This window comes from Amia ocellicauda, chromosome 2 (genome assembly GCF_036373705.1).
Source record: "Amia ocellicauda isolate fAmiCal2 chromosome 2, fAmiCal2.hap1, whole genome shotgun sequence".
NCBI lineage: Eukaryota > Metazoa > Chordata > Actinopteri > Amiiformes > Amiidae > Amia > Amia ocellicauda.
In genome coordinates this window covers 13,193,252-13,212,406 of record NC_089851.1, presented here as the reverse complement: position 1 = coordinate 13,212,406, position 19,155 = coordinate 13,193,252, and the positions used below count along the sequence as shown (strand labels likewise).

Below are 19,155 nucleotides of genomic sequence, written 5' to 3'. Positions count from 1 at the left end.
TAAGATGATGGTGGTAAATGACCATTAGGTTAAGGTCATGGTACTGTAAAGTAAATCTATTTACTGCCTTGGCCTGAATTTAAGATGACCTTACTTTCGAATGAAGAGAAATGAAAGAATTTACATAAATGTATCCTTTCATATCAAACTGATAAAACAACTTGAGTAATCGATGAAGAGAAAAAAACATTACTGTTAGGAGGCATGTCAGTAATACCTTTTCCTTATCCAGTAAAGCTCCAAAGATTTTAAGATTTGCATCATAACTTCTTAATCCCTTTGCTATTTGACCCTTTTTCAATCCAGTCATCAATCACTCATTTAATGGAATATGCAATTTTGTCATTATGCTCTGAGTCAAGTTTAGGCTGTTGCTAGTCTGTGAATATAGTATGGAAAAAAAAAAAATATTTTGAAAAAACACTTGTCTTCTATTTGGGCCAGTATTGTACTTCATGAATATGGGCAATTAAATATTTGTTGTACCCAAGGATGAATAGCAGAGAAACAAGTCCAAATAATATGTGGTTTTCCCAGTCTATTTGGTTTGGCAGACATCTGGCATGTTTCTGCAATTTTAAAATTACATTCAGGCTGATGCAAAACTGTATTTGCTTCCCACACTTCTGCATGCATGAACAGAAATGCTCTGAATGACAACAGGCCCCTTGAGAGAGCTCTGTTCCTGTTAGAGCTGTGCTTCTCAAGCCATATGGTTTACAGGCCACAGTGTATTCCATTCTTCATTAAATCAGCTATGAACCTAAATAAAAACACAGTAGTTTGTAAACTCTTACTATGGTTGTATCCTAGACAGCCATTTAGATCTCACCAGAAGGGAAGTAGTCCATACCTCATACTGGATAGAAAAACCCTATTTGATACTATTAACCATACTTAAATGTAAAATGTGTAAAATGATAAGGTCTGTTTATGAAGTGTCCAGTGTAAATTATCAATTGGATTAAAGGGTATTGGGTTCCATAATTGTCTTTAAAGTGATTGTGCTAGTAGCTGTTTGTGAACAATTTAGTCACAGTTGATTCAACTGTATTAAAGTAATTGGGAGATAAAGCATTTTATTTGTTTTCTTCTTGTAAGGTCTGTGTAAACCAGCATCAACCATTCACTTCAGTATTTAATTTAAGAAGAAATGTACAGCAAATGATCTGATGCTATATGGATGTCACTGTTTTTCTCCATCTGATGGCTCAGCTTGTTCCTTTTCTATTAAGCTTTTAGTGCACAGTGACCTCTGCTGTCTCGTTTTGAGAAAAGCAGGATGCATTACTGTGCATGCATCTTCAAAAGGTAACATCTGAAGATACAATACTACAGTTATCAAGCATTGACTCATGTGACTAAAATATGTAATCATTAACAGGTTATTCAATGCACACACTATTTCTATATTGTAATTATGACCGGTAAATACCTGTATGTTTTAGTAGACATCTCATTTAATAAATTGCCCCCTACAATAGCAGCTGCAGTCAAAACAACTATTTAATCCAACCAAACCTTGAATTTACATGTATCCTTCTGTAATATTGCTTTTATTGCAATTGAATTAAAATGTACACTGAATGAAGAAATAGATTAATTAAGCACCTGAAACTATGGGTGGTTTCTAAACATATGTTCTGTATTTCAGTCCTCAACCATTTCCCCCCTTTAAATCTTAAGATGAGGCTTATTACACCTGAGGCACTCAGACATTAAATAGGAAGGGGCTCATTATTAATCATTGGTGTATTCACATTAGTTTAGCCTTGAACTGACTTGATTAATAAAGGGTTTGATTGACTACTTTAAGATCAGCAATACATATGTAGATGTCTCTTTAAGACTAAAAAGGGGGCACATGCTTCCAATGTGATCTTAAACACAAATAAAAATAAAGCAAGCTCTTCGACCAACGATGCTTTTTTTTATAAAGTCTTGATTGGCATCACACATAGGTTGCTGCTACACATACAAACACTTGAACACACACACAATGGCCCGCATTGACCCATAAGCTCCACTGACACCCCACACCCAGTCCAGTCCGCACAGGCCGGGTAGTTGCAGCCAGAGCGGGTCGATCCTGGTCTGAAATCGGCGTGTAGTTGCAGCGTCATCGTGAGGAGCCGTTTGAATGAAGAGAGAGGCGAGATCTACAGACCACAATAAGCGGCCCAGCGTCTGGATTTGGACATTAATAGCAGCAAACTTGCAAAATGCCGATTTTCACAGGTAAGATGAACGAACAAACGAAACGCCCGCCTCGGATAGGGCATCGATTAAGACACATGTGAGTGTCCCGGCTAGGCCGCAGAGCTGGCCGCGGCTCTTTCCTGAGCAAGAGCCCCACATTAAAGCCCTTAGATCAGCCGTTTAGGTGAGAAATAACGCCTATTCAGTGGCAGACGTATGGATACTGAGATGTTTTAAAACCTCGGCTGATTTTCTTTATTGTGTTAACTTTTAATATATGTTAAAAAAATTACTAAACCGCAAAGGGAATTTGGGTTTGTTTGCTTATTCATCCCCAGTGAAACCTAGCTGCGGTTTCAGAGTTGCACATACTGTTTCCTGAGTTAAGCATTCATAAGAGACCCAAAAGAGTGTCCTTTCAGTCCATTTAAGTGGGTTTATTAGTTGTTGTATTTTGCAGTGTAACTTGTTTAATTATTCAATATACATTTCCGGCCTTCTTTGCGGAGTCGTTGTTTTTTTAAAGCAAAGTCTGGCATTAAAAAAACGAATTATCATTTATTATGTGGTATATGCGGATTTGTCTTGTTTAAAGTGCATACTAATAGTCACGTTGAATAATGTGACCAAAACAAGTCTTATTGACATTGCATCTGACGTAACATTTGCAGTTTTCAGGGGTATAAGTCTGTGTAAGACGGTTAATGTTAGATTCAGTTTGCAACTATATAATGTAGACTTGTTACATCTTACTATGTCGTGAAACGTTCATGTTTGATTTAAAACGGCGGTGCTTTTTTGTGTGTTTTAATTATGATTTACACCCAAGTGTCATTCATATAATCCATTTATACTGAGCACAATTGGGGTGGGGTTGTTTTAAGGTAAATGTGGGTTAATGCAATTTGTTCTTCCTATGTCAAGTGTAAGGACGGTTTATTTAAGCCTGTTCACCAGTTACTTAGTCGTTACATTGTGTGCTCAAGTTCAAGCTGCCTCCCGATCTTTCCTCATAGTTTTCGTGATACATTTAGGTTTATTTGTGGTTGAATTTGAGAATGGAATCTGAAATCTTCTCATTATATTTTTAAGCGTAAAGCCTAACATTCATGATAGTGGAAACGATGCAAAGTTGTGCAAATGATCCCTGGTCCATACTGCTAAATGCCTGTTCATACTCGCCCACAGTGCTGCAGCAACCTCCTCAATTGTACCAATTGATTTACTGATGACATCATTTAAAATGGACATCCACTGCACTGTATGTGAAACTCTTTGATTACCAAATAAAATGGGGATTAAACGTATCGGTTGTCCACAGGAGTAAGCAGTTACAATATATTGAATTCTCAGTGGATGTCCCCTGATTGCCTTCGGTGGATAGGATGTTTCAGTGTGTGTGGCAGTAGGTTTTTGGCCACCTTGGCCCGCTGAGCGCGCTCTTGCTGTCTGTCCTCAGTGAATGTGAAGTGGGGCAAGGAGAAGTTTGATGGCGTGGAGCTGAACACGGAGGAGCCTCCCATGGTGTTCAAAGCCCAGCTGTTCGCCCTGACTGGGGTCCAGCCCGAGAGACAGAAGGTGATGGTGAAAGGTGGGACGCTCAAGGTACGGAAACCAGCCAATACTGTCCAGGATGCAGAGCAGCGGATTGGGATGTCCTAGATGTGTAGAAAGTGTGTAGGGTGGGGGCAGAATTGTTTTCACTTGTTTGAAAGACTTTTATGATGAATATAGTTGTAGTAACAAACTTTAATCTAGAGTATTATTACACTTCAAATTACTTTGAATGTAATGTTAAGTGCAACCTTAATGCCCATAGTTGTCTGTAAAGACATCTCCAGTATTTAGGTATATGTAATAGAACTGATACAGCTTTACCTAAGATACACTATAAGTTTCTTAAAGCAGAAGCTGCAAAACGAGTCACAAGAAATGTAACAAAGTTAATAATGTATTTGATTTATCAGTCACAAAGTAATGTATTTGCTTTAATGTTTTAGGATGATGAATGGGGAAACATCAAATTAAAAAATGTAAGTATTTCTTTGTATTCTTTCAGCAGTTTGTTTTGGGTGGGTCAGTGTAAATACAATGATAAACTAGCACCAGCAGTCCCTAGTGAGAACAATGTAAGATCTTGTCAAATGCATCATAGGGTGCACGTGAAGAGAAACTATGCAGTTACACCATTATTAGTGTTAGGGCTGTAGGACAGGCTTTGATTCTGTCTGTATGCTCTTAAAGAGTCCTTGTTGCTCAAAGCAGAACACACTGAGATTCATCTTTTATTGTTTTTGTTCTGTTTGTTTTCTGTCACTCTGCATGCCTTTCCTGTGTTAATGCAGGGCCAGTGCGACTTCTCCCTTTGTTGGCCGGTGGTGTACTCACCTCAGTGTTTTCCTCTCCAGGGAATGACCTTGTTAATGATGGGCTCGGCAGAAGCTCTGCCCGAAGAGCCTGCGGTCCGTCCAGTCTTTGTTGAAGACATGACGGAAGAGCAGCTTGCCTCAGCCGTGAGTATTCACAGCCGGCAATCACAGCTGCGGCCTGAAGTGTAGTGTTGAATTGTGCAGTGAAGAATCGTTTCCGACATTTTGTCTGTTGAGGCATGGAATTAGCATTTTTTTTTTTTTTTTTTAAACTGTATATCCTACAAGACACTTTATCAAACACCACACACTAATGATTTTGCTTTACCCGAGGCCCTGACAATGTCCTCTAAGCTTCTTCTAAGTTTGCTATGGATAGTGAATTTTTTTCTGAGTTACAAAAGCATATTAAATGTATCTAATTAGTAGATGTGTTTATCAGTGAGCTGTTCTTTATAAACTTTAACTTTGCATGAGTTTCTTTCTTCCTCTGTAGAAGTTGCCCAAATCACTTGTAAGCTTACTTAACAATTTTCTGTGCCTGTTGTAATATTTCAGTATGGTTCATCCTTGCTATAACCGTCCACTCTGTCTCGTTTTGCCTGTAGATGGATTTACCCTGTGGACTAACAAACTTGGGCAACACTTGTTACATGAATGCCACTGTGCAATGTCTGCGCTCTGTGCCTGAACTCAAAGACTCCCTTAGGAGGTAGGGTGTCAGCCTGTTTCCATTTGTCTTCACATCTGTATGGACTGATCTCGGATGTACTTAATGATTCCCTTGTTATCAACTATTTTCCGACACAAACTCATTTGAATACAATGCTATAAAGTCCATATAATGATGAACTTAGGTTTCCTATTTAGGTGTCGTCTTTCTTTCATATCGAGTTGAAAGAATGATTTATATATATATCGTGGCACACAATCTGTAAATGCTTGACTCATCTGGGTGATCCGTTCCTATTCCGTTCTGTCCCTCTGTTCTTTTAGATTTGCATTATTTTTCCATCTACATCGTTCTGACATTTCCCTATCCAGTGTGTGCTGTGCAGAGTCTTTCAGCCGTCACTGTCATTCTCTCTACAGGTATTCAGGTGCCTTGAGAGCGTCTGGGGCAAATGCATCATCTCAGTACATCACAGCAGGTCAGTAAGTGCTACAGGTTACAACTTGTTCTTAACTAACCAGATATAATGTGAGGTGAGTCTTTACTTTTTGTACTTCCTTACATTGTTTTTCTTTTTTCTGCCCAGCCCTGCGTGATCTGTACGAATCCATGGATAAAACCTCTTCAAGTATACCCCCGATCATTCTCCTGCAGTTTCTGCACATGGCTTTTCCCCAGTTTGCAGAGAAGGGAGACCAGGGCCAGTATCTACAGCAGGTGAGTGCGTGTTCCCTTCCACTGTGCAGGTTGTTTAGACTTCCTGTGTCAATGTTACAGGCACTTGCTTCTGTGTGTCAAGAAGGCAGGGGGAATAAATCTATATAGTGACCCTGTGGGGGGGGGAGTGACCACAGTGTCAGGGCTCTAAATGCGTGGTTTAGGAAACACAAAGGCAGGGGGTACGCTGAGCGAAGTGCAGGTTTATTTACATGCTCTGTGATCAGAATTAAGCAACATACAGAAAACAAACAAAATTCCAGCTCTGATTTTGAGCCTAACTAAATGTGCGTAACAGGTTTCTAACTACACATGCATACTAATAAGACAAACCGCTACCAGTCCAAAACACAATCCGTTACTGTTATCTGTTCAGTTCTCCTGTCTCTATCCAACTCTGGCACTCCACCCTGCCTTGTTGCAAACTCTTTTACTTCCTTCTTGCCACCCTGCCATACCGGCAAGTTTTGTGAGGTGCTCTGGATATTGTTGCCTGATGTACATTTTCTCCCGTCTCTGCCATTGAACTCCTGTAGCTCTTTCAAAATTGGCGTTGGCCTCGCAGTGGCACCACCATATTTTCTGTACCCTTCTCCTGACTCGCGCTTTTCAATGACTTTATCCCCGACTTGCTCTGAAAGCTCTTTCATCTTCATGTTAGCCTTTGCTTGAAATTCCCGCTCGACCAAGGAACCTCACAGAGACGTGTTTTTACTCTGAAATCATGAGAACCACTATTGCACACACGAGAGGCCATTCAGCTAATTGTGTGGCTTCTACAAATGTTAATATTGTGATCAAGAATGACTTTGAGTGTTTATTTGAGTAAATTATTAATGAACAGACCTGCCTAACCTGAAATTATATGCATCTCTAAGGTTGTGTGAATAAAGCAAGCCACTCTTTCTGTGCCTGGTTCACCTTCCTGTTCTTTGTGCCATCCTGGTTGTGTGGTAAATTGTTCCTCCTTGTGAGGCAGGATGCCAACGAGTGCTGGCTGCAGATGATGAGGGTGCTGCAGCAGAAGCTTGAACCACTGGAACAAGAGGCTCCCATGGAGGTAGTAGTTTGATGGTCTTACTTGTGAAAGATGACCCCTGTAGTGGTCATTGCTGGAGTTTCTACATTTATTAGAACAAGCTGGATGCTGGGGCAGTAAGGTGTCACTCTTAGCTTTAAACTGTTGCATAAAACTACTGAGAGAGACTTCAGCACTGGCACTCTTAAGTGAGCAGGACCAGCTTGCTGGGGGAAAAAGTGCTTTTTAAATTGTTTTTTAATATAGATACATTTTTTGCCTGGATTCAAACTTCGTCAGTTTTGTGATTGAGAGGCTTTGTCACGGTGCATTTTCCTTGACAGTTTGAACTAATGTATACATTTCAATCTTTGTGCTTAATCTTGCTTGCAGACGGACTCTGGGACAGCAGCAGAAGGTGGAGCAGCAGCTACTCCAGTGAAGAAGAACTTCATAGACCAGTATTTTGGTGTAGAATTTGAGACCACGTATCCTTTATAATTTTAATATCTAACCAATTCTAGCCTTATGAAGAAAGATGCATTCATAACGGAGTTAAACTTGCTAGTTTCTTGCCAATATTGTTAGAAATATTGTAGAAAACAGACCTCCTTTTTTGAATGAGCCTGTTGCTCTTTCACCCCACCAGCTCTGTATGTTTGACCCTTGACCCTACCTCCATCTCAGCATGAAGTGCACAGAGGCTGAGGACGAGGAGCCCACGAAAGGCAAGGAGAACCAGCTTCAGCTCAGCTGCTTCATTAACCAGGAGGTGAAATACCTCTTCACAGGACTGCGCCTGGTGAGTGAGTGCTGCCAGACCAACTGCCGCAGAGCTGACGCTGCCCGCTGGCACAGCGCCCGACTGACACTGTCTTCTGTGTTTGCAGCGTCTTCAAGAGGAAATCACCAAGCTGTCTCCATCTCTGCAGAGAAATGCTTTGTACATAAAATCTGTAAGTAATTGTAAGAAAACAACTAATTATGGGTTCTATTTAGTTTTTTCAGTTAAAATCTTCATTAAACTCCCAAGCATTAAACTGTAAAATAAATGAATACAGGGTTTGGAATGCCGTTAATGTTTTTCCAATCTACTTTTTAGTCCAAAATCAGCCGCCTGCCTTCGTACCTGACCATTCAGATGGTGCGATTCTTCTACAAAGAGAAGGAATCAGTGAATGCCAAAGTCCTGAAGGTCAGTCTGTGGGAAATCTATAAAAATATAATAAATTAAAGGATGACAATCTATAAAAATGTTAAACAATGACCATGTGTGTCCTGTACAGATCTTAAACAAGATTTTGTTTTCAGGTTTCTTACCTTTCTTATGAATTGACTTTTCCAGGATGTGAAATTCCCTTTGATGCTTGATGTTTTCGAACTGTGCACTTCAGAGCTGCAGGAGAAAATGGTGTCAACACGCTCCAAGTTCAAGGAGGTTGAAGACAAAAAGCTTAACCAGCAGCAGCAAAAGGCAAGTGTGAGTTATACAAAGTGTGTGTGTGAGAGCAAGGCATCGCAGGAGTTTCGTCTCTGCTAATGCAAAACTGGCCTGACTGAATTGAGATGAGAGCGATTCGGGATTTCCTAGCTTATGGCAGAGGTTGCTGAGGAAAAATAGCACCCTTTCTAGCAGAACTGAGTAGATGAGTGTCAATGTACACTGCATTTTAAAGAGAGATGTAAAAGTAAATGTGTCTGGAGTGCAGATATTTCATGGTGTGGGGGGTGAACCTCGGCTGCATCTAATTGTAGATTTCTTCCTGTGTTGTCAGTTTTGTGTAATAGGGGAATAGATGGTTTAATGATTCAGATTTGTACCTACTAAATTGGCAGGATGTGTATAGGCCTTTAAGCTACTGTAACTTGTCCCTGTAATTAGTGTTTTCTCTATGAACTGCCCCACAGGTGGATAAGAAACCTGCAGCTCCTAAAGAAGTGAAATATGAGCCGTTTGCATTTCCTAATGGTAAGGTATTTTTATGACTCTACATCCCTTAAATCCCATTTTCCTATGATTCGGACTGATCTTGCTTTTTCAGCCATCTCGGATTAAATCAAAACAATTTGGTAATTTAGCAGAAAAATATTGTCATGTATTGTTACTGTGATAAAGTATGATCTTGATTTAAATAGAATGAGGAGTTTAAGTGAAGTTTACTGGTGTACGCGTACACACACACACACATACATATGTTTTTAATTAAAAATTGGCAGGTGCTCTCAATACCAAATGATCCATAGTCAATATTGTCATCTGATGATGATGTTTTGATCTATTAGATCTAGGCTCCAACAACAGTGGTTACTATGACCTCCAGGCTGTGCTGACGCACCAGGGAAGATCAAGCTCGTCTGGACACTACGTAGCCTGGGTTAAAAGGAAAGAAGGTAAATGTATACCTTATGGTTTCTGGATAGATGTAAGAAATATATGCCTAATATGTACCTAGTTTGACTTTATCCACATAGAATCTTCTCAAACTCTTGATGAAGTACGTTGTTTACAAGTATTGACAAACCTATTGTAAACTGACATCCAAGCCATGGCCTTCATCAGTCCCTTCTTTCTTTGCACTGTAGATGAGTGGGTCAAGTTCGACGATGACAAAGTGAGCATCGTGGCCCCAGAAGACATCCTGAAGCTGTCTGGGGGAGGAGACTGGCATATAGCCTATGTTCTGTTGTACGGGCCTCGCCGGCTAGAAATACTTGAAGATGAGCAACAATAATTACTATTCAAAGAAAATGCCATTTCCAAGCACTGTCTGCATAGATGTGCAATAAATATTTGTGTCTTTAAAACTTCTGACCTTAAAATCTTTTTGTAATTGATATCGATGCATCTTGCACATCCTTGTGCATCATTACTAAAAGGGCAGCGTGCGGGTGTGTTTTTTCCCCCCCCCAAAACAGTTATCAAATGCAAGTAAAACAAGTGCCCCGGCTTTTACGTTCTTTACCGAACTGGCAAATCTAGCTGTTCAGTTATCTTCTACATTTTATAAACTTTTTAAGAGCAGTGCTCATACTTATTTGGTAGCACTGTAAAATGACCTTGACTTCAGTTCTGATCCTAGACGGCTTTTATCGTTCAGGACAAGTTCTCACTGGGAGAAATACTGCTTTATATTAACTAGTCCCCCACCCCCTATCCCCATGAAGAAACACCAATAGGGTATGAACTGATGTAGAATACAGCCCTGTTTGTACCTTGCCTTTAGTGTTGGGCAGAAGGCTGCACTTGTTTCTGATTTACAGTTAAATAAGCCAAGTAACTTTTAAAAGCATTGTAGATGAGTCTTTCTGACTCTTCAATTGGTTCATGGAAACCCTGCACAATCACTTCATTTGTGAACTGTTTTAATATCAAATCCTGTAAACATTATTTGTAATACAAAGATATTTATTGCACTCATACGCTCCACATTAATTTGTCCTTGTTGCATGGATACTGCCATCCTACAATGTGCGATTCCTCGCCTTCCATGCTCTACCTTGGTGAGCGGGAAGAAAGGACGTTTATTGCCTCACTATGTAACTCAGTGCTGCTGCCCAAAATCTACCCAACCATACTGCCACTGTCATGTGTAAGCCCAGAACAAAGTGGCAAGTCTCATTTATTTTTGTCATAAGTTATTGATTGCTGGCTTTTCATAAATGGAAAAAAATAAACCTCTGTTCTATTGAAGCAGGTGTGATTTGTGTAATGTTTTACTCATGGTTGTGGGGTAAATGTAAGTATCCTGTATGAAGTGGAACAAGAAAGTCTGAATATATAGGAACCACGTTTACATAAGCTGTTCTCCTGGTGCAGACAATACCTGGGCATCAGGAAAACAATGACATTGTTAAATTGGACAAGCCTTAAACTTAATCTAGAAGGCTCCTGCACACACAAGTCCTGTTCCTTTCAGATCAGATTATTACATACCTATCTCCAAAGAAGAAACGCATCAGTGGATGTCATGCTGAATATGTAATGTACTACAGACTTAAGCATTTGGTTTCACTCTCAATATGCACCACTCATGGCACTAGATGAAATAAACACATTTGCCAAATCTCCCAACTCTGCCAGTAGAGTAATGTTCATCACTATCCGATGATGTTTGTCAATAGCCCCATGGATCCAAATAGCGGTCTAGTAAGTAAAGCAGGGACTCCAACTTTGCATAGTTAACTACTAATGATCTCTCAATGCTTACTACCAGCTCACCTCACTGCTATAAATGCTAAACACCTGAGTGCAACTCTCTGCAAATACCTTAACTGTGGTTTGTAAAGAGGTTCCTTGCTCTTGAAATTTAAATGGGTCCTAGTGACAAAACTAAATAAGGCAATATGGATCTTGCACCTACAGGTGGTTGTAGTGTCCTTACAGCAGCCCCTGAAAGCAGGATAGCAGGTGAGGTGGCAACAGGTGATGAGCCATTTAAACACATGCAAACCTTGTGTTAAAAAACATTTATTCATAGAAGAAATTACTAGATGCTTCAATAATGAAAAGGTATTTTACAACAGGAGCCACATACGCAGTCAAAAATACATGTACAAATAAGAAATTATGTTTCCATCAGGTTTTCTGCAATTTTACTAAATCCAGATGCATTCAGAGCAGACACTAAATTCTCCACAGTGGCCTGGCCACCCTCCCGGTCTTGCCAGGCCACTAATAAAAGCTTGGCTTGCATTTCCACGTCCTCACTGTCTGTCTCGATCTCCCGCATCTCCACAGCCTTCATCTCCAGCTGACCAGCCAGCGTCTTCCACTGCGCGCCCAGCTTACTGGCGATGTCATCCATCTGCTGATTGGTTACCAGCTTGTGCTGAATATCTGGGCCTAGGCACAGAGTAGAACAAAATTAGATAGAACAAGTTTGGACAGTTTGTATGTTTAGTAAACCAGCTGTTTTTATACAAGATCTGTTCTCCACAATTCACCAAGTTCGATTTTTCTCTGCATTTTAAATAATTATGGATTGTATATAATATATAACTCGTTAATGATTGGTTATCTTTTTCAAGCATTAGTAACTGCCTAAAAACTACAGCACATGGTGTACCATTTCAATGGACGCTACACACTGCACCCCAACGGCCACCGGCTGCTCACTGCGGTGAACCATCTACCAGGTGTTACTAATGACATTTAAACTTACTTTCATTGCTCTCTTTAAGCAGAGCGTCATCATTGTCATCATCCTCCTCTCCAGTCTTGATCTCCTCAGAGGGGGGCTGCAAAAATAAAGTAATAATAAGAGTTCACGTCTTTCCAGTAAGTGTCCTGTGGTCAGATGCTGCTCAATGCAGTGATACAGTGACCCAACAATGACAATATGTACACAGTGCTGCTCTCACCGGCAGCTCCTTGGCCAGCTTGATGACCATGTTCTCCAGGTAGTCCGGCAGGCTTTTGAACTGCTGGTTGGTGGGCTGGAAGAAGTGTGGGCTCCTGCGGGCCAGCAGCCTGAGAGCTCTCCAGCCATAGTTGGAGTTCTTCACCGCCCTGAGGGTCACACACAGACACAGGTTTTTAAGCTCATTTTGCTTGTGTTTTTGAACCATAAAAAGCAAGTTAATGCATTCACTATCACATACACACACACAAGTGGAGGTTACTAAAGAACAAAGATGGGAATTCTGAAGGAGGCCAGTCAACACCATCTACATAGATTTGCAATACCTTCTACTGTGGCAAAAGTGTCTCCCTGCCAGTTGGACTAACATGACGTAAGTCTAAGGGCTGACATTTTGGCGACTTCTAATAATTTCTGTAAAAACACATCTGTAAAGCTACTATAAATGAGGTTTTATATGGCAAGATCAAGGGAGCAGAATCACTTTGGTAGTTGGCACAGGTTCTGTGTAAATGAGGTCTGCTTGGTGTTTGTTACACAGGGATGACAGTATTGCAGAAATTGAATTTTTACCTTTATAGATTAAATGCTTTTGTTAAACACTGATATACAGCAATGGACAGCTATTGAATGAGCTGTCAAACTGCCAAAATAAGCTACATATAGCTACAATTTGAGTGAACCCTTTTCTTTTTTAAGTTCATACTTGTATTCATCTTCAACCATGTTTGCAGGATCAGCCTGTTCAATGGCCTCTTCAAAAAACTCCTCCAGTGTTGGCATAAACTCTCTGAGCAGGGGAAGGGAAAAATCAAAACAATAAAAAGCATTAAACACTTATTCGACATATACGAATAGTAGAACATCTTATGCATCTTCAATATGCGATCACTTTTGTCTCCTTATTGATCTGTGAATGCTTCAACACATCTTGCTTTACAAAAAAGTTAGAAAAGAGCACAAATAGTCACTACATTTAGCTCATAACATGGTTTTATAAAATCTTACAAACCATAATGATTACAGAAATGCTCTATCATGCATGTTGCCTACTATCGATCCATTGATACCTGCTGTCTGATTTGCAGGCCTCCATGTTGTCTTGGTTGAGATTCCACAGTCGAGTCAGTTCATCACTGCAATGACAGACCAGAGTTTAGAAGCAGGAACACCAAGCCATCACCGTTTCCAATGAACAGAGAATCACACCCGATACTGAGGCTCTGAATAAAAACGACTCCCCCACCTCTATGACCTGCCTGTAAAACTTTCTTCCAGCGCTCACATGGTGACCACTCGACTCTCTAGTCATCGCAGGATATATTTCACCTTTCTTCCGAGCTTACTTACTTTCCCATAAAAAGTTTCCTGTCTGGGCCCTTCCCCAGGAAGTCCTCGGGAGCCTGCCTCTTTCTCGTGGGTCGAATAGGTTTCATCTCGCCTGGCCTTAGAGGAAACACACTCGTCAAGAAACCAGCAGGGCAAGTGTACTGAAGACACTGGAAACTGTTTAAGAGGTACATCTGTAAATTCATTTTCTTTCTTTTATCTGGAAAATAAATAGCTCTTAAATAAGAATGACTTAGAAGTTGTATATTGGGTGTACATCTCCATTTACCAGTAAATATGGGCTAGTTGTTGGTTTTTGAGTAGATATGCCATTGAGGAGCAGTGATTACACGAAGTTCATTCCATTAGACACAACCAGGAGCACTTTCAATAATTACCTCTCTTTAACAAAGCTTGGGCAGCCTTCATTTTTCCACGCGTTCCAGTTTTCTTCAGTGTTCAGAATGTGCTGCCAGATTAAAGTCAATCAATCAGTATCTCAGTTTTGCAGGATTCATTTGAACCATTTACTCATTCCTTTACACACATACCTCGACCATAGATGCAAATTTGTCCCCGTCTGGAGGAGTCTCTTTCAGCAGCTACAGAGAACAAAAGCATTTTTAATGTTTTTTTCAACATTGTCTTGTGGCACATTTTACCGTTAATTTTAAATATGATGTATTATGAAATGTGGGCTTTTCACAATGTCTAAATGCATTAAGTGAAATTAAAGTAAACACATTTTAAATCACTTAATATGGCGAACTGACCTGGTACACCAGTTTGGTTGTGTCTTCCATCCACAAGGACTGATCGTCGTTCAGGACACAGCTGGAGCTGCCGGAGGACAGAGTTGTGTGAAATGGGGGTTGGGGGGTGAAAAGCTATATTTGAATATTAAAACAATCCTCTATCAAATACCATAACTAAATCAAAACCAAAACACATTGCAATCTTCAATTTGAACTTGCAGGTCTCAAAGAGTGCGGCTAACCTTTTGAACTTGACTTGCCCCTTCAGGTACTGGAAAAGGATCAGATACTGCAAGAGAATGTGGCGTCTGAAATTGCTGTCGCTGAGCTGCAGGTCCATCAGCTATTAAAAGACAAAATAACAAGTGTGGTTTACTCTTCAGATCTCTGTCCCCTACACATCCATATCAGACTTTAAAATAGTACCCTGTACTATTCAAATGTTCATCAAACTGAACACCACACCAAACCAATTACTCACCTTTTCACTCGTCAGGAATTTAGCAAAGTACACATGCTCTCCCCCCGACGCCCTCAGCTCATCCAGCTTCTTTTTCGATGCCTGCATGTCATCCAGTTTGTAGCTTTTAAACACAGCCAGCGTTTCATCGGAGAACTGCAGGGGAAGAGTCAAGACTGAAGTCAGCAAAAATGAAAGGGCGGAAACACATCTTCAGCTGGGGTCAGGTTCACTTTAAGTGTAGCTTCCAGGTACACCTGCATGGCTTCCACAACACTAAGCAAAGAAACCAACCGGTGTTAAAAGATTTCACTTCAAAGCTCGAAGGTACAGGAAGAGAGAAGGGCTCCATAGGCCTCCTGTCAGCGGCCCCTCCTCACTTGCTGTGGCCCACTGCAGTGCGTTACCTTGAGGAAGGTCATCCAGGAGAATTTGTCATAGCACTGCACCGGGTTCCTGAAGTAGTCCTGAAGAGTCCAGAACTTTCTGTACAGGTTGTAATCAATCGGGATAGAGCTAAGGGCACAAAACAAAATATCATCACTGATCTCAAACTGAACATACCAAAAGACACTTCCACCTCACTCTCTCTATATCTGTATACGGGCTGATTTTTTTATATTTGACCTCTGGTACACCTGTCCAACACATACTGGGCTGTGAGACGGTGTGTGCCATCATACAAAAAGAGTGCCTTGATTAAAAAGACAACCGTTTGAGAGTCAACCAGAGCGCACACTAATCCTGGCAGGACTAATCCCCAGCACCTGGGATTCGGGGTCGGGCCCAGGAAACACACAGGTGAGGGTCACAGGAACAGTGTCTTACCAAGGCGTGGGCGCATCCTCGTCCCCCATCTCCCCCTCTTCCACCTCCATGGTTTCATCCTTCTCTTCGGTGTGCTGAAGGCAACGGCAAACGTCATTAAAACAGTCACGTCTGGAATTCACCCTCACACCCATCAATTCAATATTTATAATATTCAATATTCACATGTCTAGAGATAATTTGCCCTGGTATCCATTTCTGTCAAAGCCAATTTTCAGTTTGCCCAGCATGGAGCGACATTTATTTTTGCTTTCAGTCATTTCCAACATCTGATATCTGAGATTGTTTAAACCTTGTAGATATCTCCCAAATTCCTAATTCTAGAATTTCAATTACTCACCTTCTGCCCCAGCGTACTTTCTTGCTCATTTTTGTTGAACACAGTGATGTTATCCAGGTTAAACTGGCTCTGCAAGTTAAGACCTACAAACAGGATACATGCAGTACTTTACCAAACCATACTTGCACAGGATAGAATGCAGCGCCAATAAAACCTCCTTTATTCAACAGAAAAAACTACTTTGTTTCAAATGACAAACAAAGATAGGGAAAGTAAACAAACTGTCTCCTTTTACCCAACTCTGTTGGTAAACAAACTTTTTTGCAACTGACAGAAATTGTTAATTACAGAGAAATGCATTCAACTGTAAAAGTATGTTCAATATATGAAGCAGCACGTCTCCAATGGCATGACTGGATACATTAAACCAAAATTAATTTCAGGTACCATGGCATATAGAAGACGACAACGTATTTGATTTAGACAAAGATAAAAGACATTTACATTGCATAAGTCAATGTTAAAGCTTTTTGACTTATTCATTTATTTAAAGTATTTGTAGAAATAAGCTTTTATAACAGGTTTTAATGTTTTCAGGGCAATGCCATTTGCAGTGTTAATATTTTCAATGGAAAATAAAATCCAATGCAATGCTTTTTGAAGACATTCCCAGACGATAGATAAAAATGCTAATGACATAACTGATTACATTAAGACTTAAAACATGTAATATACAAAACAGTGCTAATTTGTGTATAATACTTAAATTACAGAAAATGACATGAATATCTATACCTATGAATAAGTCTATTGTACCCCACACTGCAGTTATTTTCATGTCTCTTACCAGACTTCTCTGACAGAGGGAAGAGTCGTGCCAAGAACAGCTGGATTCTCCCGCAGAACACCGTGTTCTGGGACTTCGACAGCCTCCTCAGAAGGTCTGCGAATCACACGAATGGGATTAATATCCATATCTGAACATCTGTGAAGTTATAACCACTGCGCCTCCATTCCCAACTCCAGACACAGGGCAGAGTGAGCGAACTGTTGGCCTTGTTTGTTATTCAAACATTTCAAATTAAACATACAATAAAATTAATAATGAGACAATTTAACCATTCTTACTGTGGTACAAGACATGTAATAGCAAAAAAACAGCTATTGGTAGGTGGCTCTTAGAGGTTTCCACTATAGAACGATGCACTTACCATTACACATCCTCAACAAGTAGTTTTTCCCAGCAGAATAGAAAGAATTCTGTAATAAAAAGACAAGTAAATGTACTGTGAGAGAATAAGGTGGCTGTGACCCTCACTGTGTAAGGCCTCCAAGTCACTCTCTGCAATGCTCACTGTTGGCTGCATTAATACTTCAGTGTCACAATATAGATATTTGAATTTGATTTTGAATTTTACATTATACCCATTACAAAACAAAGCCTGTACGAAGGGAGACTTCACAGCTCATAAGGAAAACAGGTAAACATGAACTATGCTTTTTACAATGGTACAGCCAGGAGACTAGAAAGTTGAAATAAACATACAGATTTCCATGTTGAAACATTTTCCTCAACAAAGGTGAATATCTTATCGCACTGGTCCAGTGGAAGACAGTCCAGCACATCCCCGAGGAGCAGGAAAGGAGTGGTTGCTGAACAAATACCTACAAATACAAGATCACAACATTTAGGGGGTACAATAGGACACCCCAGGGGAGGAAGCATTTGCTGGCGTCCGAACTCTTATAAAACACACGACTGGTTTCTTCTGCAATAACCCACCTTCTGTAACTCCATCAATGCTGAGGTAAATGAGAGCCAGGAAGTCGTCACAGCTGGCTTTTTGCTTTATCTGTAAAAGAGACATTTGTTTTATTCCTTGGACTCAGTCTGGAACCCATTTTTCATATGAGCTTTTTATTAATGTTAAGGCCTATTTATTTATTTGTCAAATCTTGGCAGACTTACAATTTCACCCTCAAGGACACATCGCAGAGCCTGGTCAAGTGTTGTTTTCTTCTCAGTCTCACTAAAAGGAGAAGAAACAGTTGTTGATATTTGAAGACTAACAATAGCGACCAACCCTCAATGACACAGTTAGCTCTGACAAGATGTACTCATAAGTGGTAAACATTGCGTAAAAGACCAGATTAAAGTGATATATTCTGCTGATACACAGTACTTCACGATACTCACTTCCCAGACAGCTGATTAAATATATTTATTAGGGGTTTGCTAGTTTTGGTGTCCAGGGCACTTCTGGTTGCACTCTGTAGGAAAAAAAAAATTACAAAACAAAAATGTAAAAGATCAGTTTGCAGTTAAAATTATAGGCTAAAATCACGTTGCACTTCCATTACATCATTTACAAAACAAAACAGATTTCTCAAATGGAGCTCCATTGTTTACAGGAGCCTTCACTTTATTAGCGTTATGTAATTAAGTCCTTTTCTTCAATAACTCTTCTAATCTATTTACAAACCGACTAATTAACACGTCGTTGGACATGACTTATTCAGCTGCACATTTCTACGCAGCAAAAAGCTACCGGCAGTATCATCCACAGACTGCAGGCTCTTCCTCCACACGTATCTCGACTAGATCCCGGATTTTTCTAATGTCTGCTAAACCACTAACCTAGATTCTTACCGTGAATTTTTCTTTGGCATCATTGAAGTTAAACACGGACGGTGACATCTTCCCAAGCACTCACTGGAGCCAGTCCTTCCGTTCGGGAGAGACATGAACCGGAAAACATCAGCAGGAAGACCGAGACAAAGAGAGGCGGCAAGAGCAGCCCGCTCACCGGCACAGCGCCACTTGGCACACAATGGCGCCACCTAGCGGAATAGGGGAGTATATACTTTGACAATGAGTGATGGTCCTCCAAATGTATGGAGGATTATCCATCCCAAATAAAACATAAAGACACAGAGAAAGAATAAATAAATAAACTTTGAAAGGAATATATCAATACATGTTTGAACAAATTAATAAATAAATACCTGGACGTGTATGTCTGTGTTTATTTATGTCAACGTTTATGTATTAATTAATAATTAATCTATTTATTGATATAGCCTATTCATATTCATTGATTTATTCTTTTCTCTGTGTATTTATTTAGTGGCATGGATAGTGCGCCATACTAATTAACTGCATCCTC

The 19,155-nt window shown here is 40.2% G+C and overlaps 2 protein-coding genes across 3 annotated transcripts; one reads left to right on the top strand and one right to left on the bottom strand.

The window, feature by feature from the left end:
• Positions 1–1,977: 1,977 nt before the first annotated feature.
• On the top strand, positions 1,978–10,667 carry usp14 (ubiquitin specific peptidase 14 (tRNA-guanine transglycosylase)). Of its 2 annotated transcripts, none has more exons than XM_066719209.1 (16): positions 1,978–2,238; positions 3,659–3,804; positions 4,200–4,232; positions 4,608–4,712; positions 5,177–5,280; positions 5,661–5,719; positions 5,828–5,958; positions 6,938–7,018; positions 7,370–7,464; positions 7,664–7,778; positions 7,867–7,932; positions 8,079–8,171; positions 8,322–8,456; positions 8,885–8,945; positions 9,260–9,367; positions 9,560–10,667. In XM_066719209.1, exons 1-16 carry the CDS (start codon positions 2,223–2,225, stop codon positions 9,706–9,708), a joined length of 1,497 nt encoding a protein of 498 aa, XP_066575306.1. In that variant the 5' UTR covers positions 1,978–2,222; the 3' UTR covers positions 9,709–10,667. The 2 variants fall into 2 exon arrangements, with proteins under 2 accessions (XP_066575306.1, XP_066575313.1); XM_066719216.1 differs by having other exon boundaries at positions 1,979–2,238; positions 8,322–8,450.
• A 761-nt stretch (positions 10,668–11,428) lies between these two features.
• Positions 11,429–18,747, bottom strand: thoc1 (THO complex 1). The gene is made up of 21 exons (XM_066719197.1): positions 18,639–18,747; positions 18,186–18,259; positions 17,958–18,018; positions 17,772–17,841; positions 17,535–17,653; positions 17,200–17,248; positions 16,836–16,931; positions 16,049–16,131; positions 15,709–15,782; positions 15,288–15,396; positions 14,902–15,036; positions 14,663–14,763; positions 14,439–14,505; positions 14,217–14,267; positions 14,064–14,134; positions 13,687–13,782; positions 13,407–13,472; positions 13,043–13,126; positions 12,338–12,485; positions 12,139–12,214; positions 11,429–11,819 (listed from the first exon to the last, which is right to left on the bottom strand). Exons 1-21 carry the CDS (start codon positions 18,684–18,686, stop codon positions 11,542–11,544), a joined length of 1,956 nt encoding a protein of 651 aa, XP_066575294.1. The 5' UTR covers positions 18,687–18,747; the 3' UTR covers positions 11,429–11,541.
• Between the last annotated feature and the right edge of the window lie 408 nt (positions 18,748–19,155).